General features: G+C 46.5%; 1 protein-coding gene across 1 annotated transcript in view; it reads right to left on the bottom strand.

Moving 5' to 3' along the window:
- Positions 1–12,500, bottom strand: part of LOC147029100 (uncharacterized) — a 122,606-nt gene that overhangs the window by 79,336 nt on the left and 30,770 nt on the right. The window contains exons 2-4 of the mRNA XM_085876198.1: positions 7,510–7,650; positions 6,367–6,799; positions 5,650–5,784 (exon numbers count right to left, since the gene is read on the bottom strand). Coding sequence (XP_085732324.1) covers positions 5,650–5,784; positions 6,367–6,799; positions 7,510–7,548 — 607 coding nt within the window. The 5' untranslated portion in view covers positions 7,549–7,650. The remainder of the gene's footprint in view (positions 1–5,649; positions 5,785–6,366; positions 6,800–7,509; positions 7,651–12,500) is intronic.

The following is a 12,500-nucleotide window of genomic DNA, read 5'->3' as shown; positions in this document are numbered from 1 at the left end:
CGCCCCCCTGCATTTTTCCAACAACGACTGGTGAGTGGGGCTCGGAACCCGGGAGGCCGGACGGTGCCACTAACTCTGTATGATGGGAAGACAGACCTGAGGGCGTATTTGGCCCAATTTGACCACATGGCCAGGGGTAGTGGTTGGAGCGCGGACGAGAGTGGGATCCATCTCGTGGCGGCACTGCGCGGCGTGGCGGCTGAGGTCCTGACCACAATGCCCGCGGGTGCAATGACGTTGGCAGACCTCCGTTTGGCCCGAAATAATCGATTCAGAATAGAACAGCAGAGCGAGATTGTTAAAGCTCAGCTCAGCGGGCGAAAACGGCAACCTCATGAGAAAATGGGGGAATTGGCTTATGACATTTGCTGCAAAGTGGGGATCGCGCATGCGAACATGGCAGCGCCCCTCCAGGAAGACCTTGCCCTGGACTATTTCATCAAAGCTCTTGCGGGCACCGACACCGGGGCCCTGCTGACGACATTTCGACCGGAAAACCTCCAGAAGGCAGCTGACACTGCCACCCGATGGGAGGCAGCGAAGCCGCCGGCCAGAGGGTCCGAGCGCCATGCGATAACTGTCCGGCAGGTGGGCCCCTTGGACAGCCGTGAGCCTGGAGGCAGGACTGGTCTTGGCACCCGAGCGGAGCTGGAAGGAATGGTCCGGGACATGGTCAACCGCCGGTTGGCAGGGTCTGGACCATGGCAGGTGGCTCGCAGGAGGACACATGGTGGGCCATTGGTAAATGCCCCAATTAGGAATGAAGGGCATACAATTCGGAATATCGGAGGCATGCACCATACCCGGTTAAGTGCTTTAACTGTGATTGATTGGGCCACCTGTTGTGGGAGTGTAGGGCTCGCACAGGTAGAGACCCCGACCCACCAGACCACCAACTCCGCCCCGAGCAGACCGGACGAGCCGGCCCCCGACACCCCCTCGCCACTCTCCGAGGCGACGTTACGAAAGGGATGAGCGTGCTGTAAACTGCCTCCCTGGCTCGCCGAGCCTTACCACGAGTAGACAGAGCCCAGCCAGGATGTAGCGAACATCCTCGTCAGGGGCAAAGGAGCATTAGTTAGGAGAAAGGTTTAGCGTTAGATAGACCGGCCTCATGGGGGCATGAACTGTCCTCCATGGGGCCCGGTAACTCGAGTTAGCGGAAATTTAGGTTAGAATTCAGAAATGGATTGGAGACATGGAACGTGTAGTGGGGACGTCGATTAGGCCAAAAAAAAAAATGTTGCATTGGCGTAACGGGTCACTGAAAAATAGGGTAGGTAGGTAGGGATTTTTTTTTTTAATAAATCCCTCCCAAAATCTCCCTCGGCTCGAGTACCCCCCCTTTTTGTCGGCGACCCCCCCCCACTCAAAAAAAAAAACTAGTACAGTGAACCTTGCCTAAATCGAACTTGCATAAGTCGAATAATCGCCTAAGTCAAAGATCTTATCAAGTTCTCTTCTCTTTATATTCTTTTGTTTTTACACCTCGTAAATACAGACCTCGTAATATTGTGAGTAGGCGAGATCTGTAAAATAAAAATGGTACCCCTCCCCCCACCACCAAAAAGAGAGAAAATATTATAGATAAATAAAAATAGTACTAGCCTATTCTAGAGAGTAAAACCATTTCTATGTATAAAATTTCTCAACTTCACCGCAATATTTCATTTTTTAGACAAATCAGATTAAAAAGTGAAAATGTCATTCATTCCTGACTAGCCTGTATAGACCTAGCTGTGAAATTAAATCCAGAGTCTTGAGTATTTACTTGGATCGCTACTTAATAATAAAGGTCTAAAGTTGAAATCTAATGCCTTTCACTTCAGTTTCATTCTTACCTTGACAATGAATTCAGCTTCATTCTGATTTCCTGATTTGAACCAGACTGCTTCTTTGTCCAGCAATAGTATGATGCTATTGAACAATTGGTCCTTTGCATTTAATCCCTGTGCCTGTGGCATGCCAGAACTACAATTCTTTTTCAGTCCCGAAAGATCAAATCTTCCTCGCCTTGCGCCTGCAGCCATGAGGATTTCAAAGGCATTCTTGGGCAGCTCAGCCTCAGACGTAGATGCCGAATCATCGCTGAGCCTGTGGCTGAAGTAACCCACGACGAAGCGATAACCGAAGTCGTCTAAGATAGACACCTTTTCCGCCGCCAAAACGTCCGAAAAGGACCCTCCATCACTGCTAGACGCTTGCACGGAGGAAAGTATTGGAGCAGTGTCACAATTTACGTCTGCAATTCCCTGAATGATATCTCCAAGCCTCGCATCTTTGTCGCATTTTCGTAAGACGCTGAACAGTTTTTTAGGCCCAAGCATGCCAGTAATCTTGATAGAGTACGCGGCCATGTTGGAAACAACAGACGACGTACTGATCGAGCGAGGCGCAATATCTCTCCCTCGTACAGATGATATGCAGAGCCGTTTCGCACACACACACACACACACACACACACGCAGCGAGCTAAACTATGACATATGCATAGCGCAGCGTGCAGCGGGTTCTGTCCGAAACACTTCCGGGTTTTTGCGATCGCGATCGCAATCAACAAGATACTTGATATCGATAAAAAAAAAAACCGTAGGGTCGGCGGAATTTTTAGGGTCGGGCGGGTTACGCCAATGCAACATTTTTTTTTTTTTGGCCTTAGCTTAGCGATATAATTGAGTGGAACGTGCATTAGAATAAGGGATGACGGGGAGCACGAGCTAGTTATGGGACCATAGCTCATAGAGTGTCAGTGTTGGAGTAAATTGAAAGAAAAAAAAATACACCTCCCAGAAACACCCGAAACGTCAAGTATGTCAAAAATGGACTTTAGTATGTTCAGACTGCTGCCGAGTTAAGGCTGGAGGTTCAATTTTGTAGTTATATTTCGTATAAGAGACTCTCAAGGTTATGACACGGGCGGACATTAAATAAAGCCATTAACACTGGTGTCTCTGGGTGTTTATAAGCATTGCAACGTACCCAGTGATTCGTAGCTATGATGAACAGGCATTCAATAATGAGTGATGAAAGTGAAAGAAAAACTACTGTGAAGAAATCGTTGTGGCCTGTTCCAAGTCGAGGGATGGTTAAGTAGGCCAAAAAAAACATGGCGGCTTCAGGACCCAGCGGGATAACCCTACAAATATATATATATATATATATATATATATATATATATATATATATATATATATATATATATATATATATATATATATCGATTCAGCCGTCACAGTCAGATATGTTCGATATGCAGCCTGCACTACAATTATAGTGGTGATGGTTGGTGCAGGCCCATCAACACTCCCTCTTTCCTGCAAGATCTGCCGCCGTGTCGCAGAAACTGAGCACACAATGACCTCGAGGAAGACCGCATCCATTGACCAGAATCCAAGTATATCTGAAATTGCACTTACCGTGACTGAGGCTCCATGCTATTTAACCTATAACTGGGGGCAAAAGGGTTATCACAGTGACCCAAAACTACCAGACAAGTTTTTTTCCATCATCACTTCATGGAGGCTTTTCAAAGAGGTAGAGCTGCCAGGTACCACCCCATCTCCAGCTTGGGCATGTGCCACTGATTGTCCACAAAGGTAAACACCAGTAACCCACATATCTGGGTGCCATTCCCCTTTCTGCAACCTGGGAAGAAAATGTGGTGGCATACAGCTCTGCTTTCTCTTAAGGAACCACAGTGGAGGTAACCCAGGAAACACCTTAAGACCCCAGAGTGAGGTGGCCAAGGATACGCCTGACAAAGGATATAATTAAATAAGGCCGTTAATTATCTTCAAAAGCGGTGTTTTCCTGAACCCAAACACCCAATTTTCACTCATGCACTTTCTTGGAGTTCCCTTCACGTGCATGCAGCGTTTCAGGCTGCTCGGTTTCATGGCTTTGGAGTTATGGAGGTGGGCACACACACTGACAAACCGACACACATTGAAATTTATTAGTGTAGATTTCTTTGGTTTCCATCAGTCAATTACTCTCAGTCTGTCTCCATGCAGGTGCTGCAGATTTTCAGCCCCTCTCTCCCTCTGCCCCCTAGTCCCCCAACCCATGAATGAAATTCAACTCTTATGGCTACAATTAACAGAACATGACTGAAACATAGAAGAGGAGGTTTTCTGTCAAGCCATTTCTATTTTTGTTTCAAGACCAAAATAAGGCAGCTGGCTCTTTTAACTTGGCTAAAGCATATGGAACACAGGCCATGAGCACTGCATATAATCATCTGGACTATAATGGAGCTAAGTGTTATTATCTCCTCCGAGACGAAGCATCAACGATCCACAAAACTCAGCTATAATGTACTTCGTATCGATGACTCTTGATCGCTATACTTTTAGCACGCTATCATGAGGGAATGAGCAAAATTTAGGGGGGTTTCCAGAGTGAAACCTAGGCTGCCGAATATTAGCTGTGCAACCTGAGATACATCAACGAACATGATTGGTCCAGTGCAATCATGTGCTGCCGAGTATTAGCTGTGCAGCACGAGGTAAATCACCAAACATGATTGGTCCAGTGCGATCACGTGCCAACCACAAAACAGACTAGTGATGGCAGTTTTTATTTTTTCCCCTATAATCTGCAGTGGAGCGAAGTGGCATCTCCTCCGAGACAAAGCGTCAACAGTCCACGAAACTCAGCTATATTGTACTTGCTGCTTATGACTCTGGATGGCTACACTTTTTAGCTCATGAGCAAAAACTGTACCTACTCACTCATTATCACCTGTTACCGTACTACATTTTCAAAAAGCATGCTGCGACAACATATTTGGTATCTCCATGTGACAACCTTCAATTACAACCCCATAAAAGCCACTCAGGAATCAACGCCTCATTCGAAAAAAATGGCACGTGAAAAAGGAATGAAATCACGACTGCAGATCTCTGAACCGTGAAGGACAACAAAATCACATGACCACCACCACCTCTGCCAACACTCCATGGAGGAGGAAGGAGGTGGAGGAGGAGATTAGGACCATATTCTGTGCAGAGCATTGGTGCTGCTTATGCAGTCTCCTTGGCTATTGGGCACAATCCTGGGTGAGTCGCCACTCCACCACAGTGTCCCAGCATGCTGGCACTCATTTTACCAACATCGGAAGGATGACAGGTCGAGTTAACCCCACCTGGTATTAATTCAACAGCTGGGGGGGATTTGAACTCAGGACCCTCGGATCCAAAGCCCACCACCCGAACCATTAAGCCAACACCAGGCATACAATCCATGTGATGGGTAATCTACTCGTGTAATTAAACTGTGAAACTAGAAAAACAACATAATGTTAAAATGTTGAAGCATGCTGAACGAGAGTTCCAATGAGAAATGTACATTTGAAGATATGGGAAAATGGGGAGATGGTTTGTGGGATTGCAGGAGGGAGGAGAGTGATTTGGGGGTGATAGGATTAAATAGAAGGAAGAAGAGGATGTATGAGGAATCTGCACTGGAAAGCAAACAAAACTTGATAAGTTGGAGCAACAAACTTTCCAGCTCAAGTCAAGATGGAATTCTTTTCCCAACAAACTGTGAACAACTTTCCGATCACGCAAAAAGATGCGACTGACACACAACATGAAACAAAAGACATTTCTCAACATCACACAGCACTTTCTGTTAAGTTACACAAACCTGGATCAACAAGAGAAGCACTGTTGGATTCTTCCATTGATGCATCGTTTGAATCTTCAATCGGAACAGATGAGATCAAAAGGTTTTGAGGACTATCCTTTTGGAAATTAGTTCCCTCTTCCAGATCATCTTCACCTGCACACAAGTAGACATTTAACCCAATACTGAACTGAGAAAGTAGATGCCCAAACTGCAGTGACTAAAGTGTAGTTTTTACAACTCAGACCTTGATTTAGGTTAAAATAAAAATTTCAGATGGAAAGATTCTTCCCTTTGGAAGAAAGACAGAGTTATAAAAAACAATTTTCACAATTCTTGGAGTTTTATCCAATCATAGGTTGTGGTTTTGTTTTTGAATGAAAAAAATATTAAAAACTCAACGCACACATTGTTCAACCAAAGATTTCCAAGACGTGAAGCATTATGGAATTAGTTTTGCCGTTTCAACAAGGATAAGCCTGTTCATTACTCTACGAGAGGTAAAAAAAACTACCTGCTGAATGGGAACAACTTACATGGGCTGTTAAACATGGAACAGACTGGAATTTAATGCCACTGAGAAAAAATTAAAATTGACCTTCCATATAAAAAGTCCACATTCATGGTGAACACTACCAAATCGTTCCAAAGGACATTATACAAGTTACAAAAACTAAAAATGTTCATGGAAGATCAAGGTGTTTTTTGACATGCAGGGAGTATGAAATCGTGACGTACCAGACTTGGGTGTTAATCCATCATCCTGATAGTGCAGGTTGCAGACATCACCGACACCGATTTCCCGGACACCATGAACATTTTCCAACTGCACATTTTGGAAACCCATAAACTCTTGGCAGAAACGAGATAGTTCTCGAATAACATTCTCCAAGTTGAGAAACAGACTTCCCAACAGAGAAGAGCCTGCAAGCTGGACAACCTGGTGTTTCGAAAAAGAATTCACAAATTTACAGAGGTCAGCATACATTGCAAATTTAAATTTCTCTTTGGCAAGAGAGAGGAGCTCTGTTCGCAATGACTCGGAGTCTGTACAAGCTCGAAGAAACTTGTGATTCTCAATTCCAAGCACATTGATCACTGCTTGGGCTGTTTCTGCTCTCAGGCCTTGCGTTTGGAGCCATTCCAAGAAGCTGTCCATTCCAACGATGACCTGCCAGAAACACAAAGCTTAAGTTACATAAAAAGGAAGGGTTATATATCGTTGTGGTTGTGTGGTCATTCAAGTTGGAATGTGGGAAAACAAGGAATTTGTGGGATGCGGAAAAAGGCAAGCAATCTTCGTAAAGCAGACACAGAGCAGAGTTATCCCGTATAGCTTGTCTTAATTTATGCTCGGACAGGTACACACACACACACACACACACACACACACACACACACACACACACACACACACACACACACACACACACACACACACACACACACACACACACACACACACACACACACACACACACACAAAGAAAGAATAGGTGAGGGTAAGCGTCCTCTAAATACCTGATGCGGTCGGTTGACCAATGGGACCAAGAACACTGAGGGAAAGGCAGGTGAGAGGAATACAGATGTCTAAAATGCAGAAGTGGGAGGTGTGATGTATTGTACTGTGAGGGGTGCAGTGTCGTGCAAGAGGAAAATGTGAATGCGCATCAGTTTAATTTTAATTCCTTTGCCCCGGCCCGCCAAAGAACAATCGAGCTTATGCGCCCACAGTGGAAGGGACAGAGGTGGGTCGAGAAAGACGGTGTAACTAGATGTGTGAGGAGGAAAGTCAATCTCCCAAATATGTAAAAAACTGGAAGCGTGAATAGTGTACTCTGTGGGATGCTGCGTGTTAGTCCCTCTTTCCCTCTCGATTACGGGTACTCGTGGAACCTTGCGCTCCGCGTTGTTCTGCATTACTGCTTGGCGACCCCGTCTGGCTCCACGGTCCAATGACTCCAACAGCAGCGACACGACGGTGGCAAAGGGTAGTGAGACGCACTCATACCCGTGAGCAGACTGACATCCGAGTGCAAGGTGGGGTCAAGTGGAAGATGGAGATGAGGTGAAAAAGGAGAGCAGGCTGCAGCAAAGGTTAAAAATAGCTCCGCAAAGCGGGCATAACCCCTCAGTCCATGCATTGTAAAAGGAAGCAGTGATATCATGATGATGCAGTCAGTTAGAGCACGTTGGACGTCATATCGAAAAACAATCAGACTTCAAGATGGCTACCGTGGCGGCTAGTGAAAAGTGCAGCGCGCCCATTTTCGAAAGGAACCTTCCTCTACTCAACCGCAACACACCCTGCAAAAATGGATTTAATCGGACAAGGCGTTCTCCTCGAAATTGATGGAAACCAAAACTTGACGGACGCCCGAACACCGAAGTATGAACTTTGACCTCTGTGACGTTGAAAAGTAGGTCAAATCAAAAAGCCGGGTTATATATCATGTATCCTCATCAGATATACCTGTGATAAAAATTTGGCGATGATCCAGCCATTCGTTCAGGAGAAATAGCCATTTCTCGGTTTTCAGTTTGGGCCCCTGGTGGCCTAGCCGAGAATCAAATTGCCCTCATTATCGAAAGGAACCTTCCTCGACCCAGCCCCAATACACACTGCAAAAATGGATTTAATCGGACAAGGCGTTCTCCTCGAAATCGACGGAAACCAATTTCAAGATGGCTGCCATGATGGCCACATTGAAAATCGCAGCGCGCCCATTTTCTAAAGGAACCTTCCTCTACTCAACCCCAACACACCCTGCAAAAACGGATTTAATCGGACAAGGGGTTCTCCTCGAAATCGACGGAAACCAATTAAAGATGGCTGCCATGGAGGCCACATTGAAAATTGCAGCGCACCCATTTTCTAAAGGAACCTTCCTCTACTCAACCCCAACACACCCTGCAAAAACGGATTTAATCGGACAAGGGGTTCTCCTCGAAATCGACGGAAACCAATTAAAGATGGCTGCCATGATGGCCACATTGAAAAATCGCAGCGCGCCCATTTTCCAAAGGAACCTTCCTCTACTCAACCCCAACACACCCTGCAAAAATGGATTTCATCGGACAAGGCGTTCTCCTCAAAATTGACGGAAACCAAAAGTTGATGGACGCCCGAACACCGAAGTATGAACGTTGACCTCTGTGACCTTGAAAAGTAGGTCAAATCAAAAACCCGGGTTATATATCACGTGTCCTCATCAGATATACCTGTGATAAAAATTTGGTGATGATCCAGCCATTCGTTCAGGAGAAATAGCCATTTCTAGTTTTCAGTTTTGGCCCCCTGGTGGCCGAGACGAGAATCAAATTGCGCTCATTATTGAAAGAAACCTTCCTCCACCCAGCCCCAACACGCACTGCAAAAATGGGTTTAATCGGACAAGCGTTCTCCTCAAAATCGACGGAAACCAATTTCAAGATGGCTGCCATGGTGGCCACATTGAAAATCATAGCGCGCCCATTTTCTAAAGGAACCTTCCTCTACTCAACCCCAACACACCCTGCAAAAACGGATTTAATCGGACAAGGCGTTCTCCTCGAAATCGACGGAAACCAATTTCAAGATGGCTGCCATGGTGGCCACATTGAAAATCGCAGCGCGCCCATTTTCTAAAGGAACCTTCCTCTACTCAACCCCAACACACCCTGCAAAAACGGATTTAATCGGACAAGGGGGTCTCCTCGAAATCGACAGAAACCAATTAAAGATGGCTGCCATGATGGCCACATTGAAAATCGCAGCGCGCCCATTTTCCAAAGGAACCTTCCTCTACTCAACCCCAACACACCCTGCAAAAATGGATTTCATCGGACAAGGCGTTCTCAAAATTGACGGAAACCAAAAGTTGATGGACGCCCGAACACCGAAGTATGAACGTTGACCTCTGTGACCTTGAAAAGTAGGTCAAATCAAAAACCCGGGTTATATATCACGTGTCCTCATCAGATATACCTGTGATAAAAATTTGGTGATGATCCAGCCATTCGTTCAGGAGAAATAGCCATTTCTAGTTTTCAGTTTTGGCCCCCTGGTGGCCTAGACGAGAATCAAATTGCGCTCATTATTGAAAGAAACCTTCCTCCACCCAGCCCCAACACGCACTGCAAAAATGGGTTTAATCGGACAAGCGTTCTCCTCAAAATCGACGGAAACCAATTTCAAGATGGCTGCCATGGAGGCCACATTGAAAATTGCAGCGCGCCCATTTTCGAAAGGAACCTTCCTCTACTCAACCCCAACATACCCTGCAAAAATGGATTTAATCGGACAAGGCGTTCCCCTCGAAATTGACGGAAACTAAAAGTTGACAGACGCCCGGACAACGCCTGTGACGACAATACCCCTTTTTCAGCCCAATTCGGGCTGAGGTGTAAAAAGGAGGAGAGCTGTGGTGAAGATTCAGGCTCTGGTTAAAAAGTAAGAGAGGAAGGAGAGGAAGGGGAGGAAGGAGAAGAAGGCGAGGGAAACGGCTCCACGCCGCTCCTTTATGAGCCCCGGGCGAAGGGCGGGGTGAGGACCAGACAGCGACTCATTGTGGCCCAAATCCCGCTCCTCTCTTGGGCCATAGCGGCGTTACCCACACCCTGCCAGGCCAAAGAACAATCGAGCCAGACTGGAAACCGGCTGAGTAACTTGCCAACCTTGGCACAGCTCGGAGCTCCTCACTTTACATGGAGCAGCACTTCCAAGCGCGCACCCCGACACTGAACTTGCGCTGATCTTTATTTCAACGAACGATTGTAGCAGACTTCTCCTGTTACCCATGGGCTCTTTCCTGAGCCGCAACGCACATTCGGGCCCTGTGTGAAGTCCTCAAATCGCCCTTCCCTTCGCCCTTCAAGCTGTTCGGACCCGGGCTCCAGCGAGGGTGAGCTGGATCCAATCGCCGTGAGCCGCAATCCTTCCCGAGCTCCAGCGGATCCCCTCGTGCTCCGGACCACGTGCTGGTGAGACGAAACACCGAGCCTTCCAGAAGATGCGTCGCTTTCCAAGTAGAGCCAGCCAAACCAAGATGAGGCCACGAAGCAGAACAAAGGCCGAACCAGAACAACTCAGAACCAGCACGACCCTTTGAACCACCGACTGGACAGCCAACTCGAAGAAGCACCAGCAGAACAACAACCTCGAACCAACTCGAACACCCTTGAACCAGGCCGACACTCCTCAACCACCAGGCCAAAGAAGAACCAGGACAACCCGAACCAACTCCTCCGATGAACAACTCTCCGATGAACCACCAACAACCAGCCCGAACTCTCCCTTGAACAACTCTCGACGAACTCATGACAACCAACCAGCCACAACCCCCTCTTTCGATGAACAACCACCCGAACCAAGCAGAGGGTCCCTTTCTTATCCCTATCGGCCCCCTCTCCCGCTCCCGGCGTGACTCATGCCCTCGTGAGCCGCCGCCCCCCCCCTGCACAACCGCGGGTGGGAGGGTTGTTTACGTCCTTGAATCACGGAATGGGAGGGTTCTTGTTCCTCTTTGCAGAGGAGGGGGAGGGTCGTTCTTCTAGTCTTGTCTATCAAACGGCAGACATTGAACGATATCTTGAAGAATAAGGGCAAGATATTTGGACAAGTGGAGAAGATCGCAAGGCCGGTGGTAAGTGTGAAACGCGTGAAATGTGTGTCCTTTGAAGATGTCGATGACGCACTCATCATCATGTTTCGGCATCTGGTTGGCTCAGCCAAATATTCGGTTGGACGGTGAAATGTTGCTGTTGGAGGCACGTAAATTCGCTGCGGACCTCGGGCATGATGATGCCGAGACCTTGCCGATGCACTGCATAGAGAGATTCAGATTCAAAGTGAGGTGGGGAATCGGCAAGGTCAAGAAGTGTGGCGAATCAGGCAGTGTGGATTCGGCAGTGGTGCACGACTGGAAGGATGGCAAATTGAAAGACATCTTGGAAAGGTATCAGCCTCGGGACGTGTACAATAGCCGGCTCTCACACATACGTGTCCAGGTCACGCGCGACTTCATCCTTCACCCCACAGTCATCATGAATGTTTGCATACGCGCAAGTCGTCACATTTCTAAGTCGTCACTTTTTTCTCGGTCCTGATGGTGACGACTTACGCCTCGTCTACTGTGTGTGTGTGTGTGTATATATATGTATATATATATATATGACATCAAAGTACGAGTCCCACGCAACGCATCCTCCCCATTTACCCACGAGACACAAGGGGAAGTCTAAATCTCTGAAAAATAATGAAATCACTGCCTTGGGCATCACTGTATGTTGTGTGCCATTGCCTTGGAGGCATGCAGTCACCAGAACCACAACACCATATATTCAAATTAGATACTAAATCTAATCATCTCATGTGAGGCTCTTTTTTTCACCAGAGCACAATTATATTGCAACAACAGTTTACCATTATCATCAACAGCATGGGCTGAAATTGGAGAGATAAAAAAAATCTTTGCAAGCTCATATTAAGGTCCTATTCTTTTTTAACTCTACAATGAGAAATGTCGATGAACTTTTTCAGCAGTATAATACATTTTCAAACACTCATTGTAATTACCTCAACTCATTTGTCACATTACGTGGATAAGTTGCGAACAGAGCAAGCAAACAGCCATTGTAACCAGGCCTCTCGTAATATAATTTTCATACCATTTAGGTTTAAAGTCTTCGAGGAACATATTTGTCAATTACGTTCATTAATCAGGGGCATCATAAGGAGTCGTGTCGAAGTTTGTCCAGATCAATTGCTCATGTTGGCTGCAATACAGTATGTGCTGTGCTGTCTGCTGCCTGAAAATAAAGAATTAACATGTATGAATAAAAAGGTCAAGAAAAATTTGAAACATAGCAATAAAGAAAAAATGTCATAATGC

Source organism: Eptatretus burgeri, chromosome 4 (assembly GCF_056783735.1).
Source record: "Eptatretus burgeri isolate ZD-2024b chromosome 4, Ebu_testis_v1, whole genome shotgun sequence".
NCBI lineage: Eukaryota > Metazoa > Chordata > Myxini > Myxiniformes > Myxinidae > Eptatretus > Eptatretus burgeri.
The sequence above is the reverse complement of the archived record's forward strand: the minus strand, read 5'-3'. Positions and strand labels throughout refer to the sequence as shown.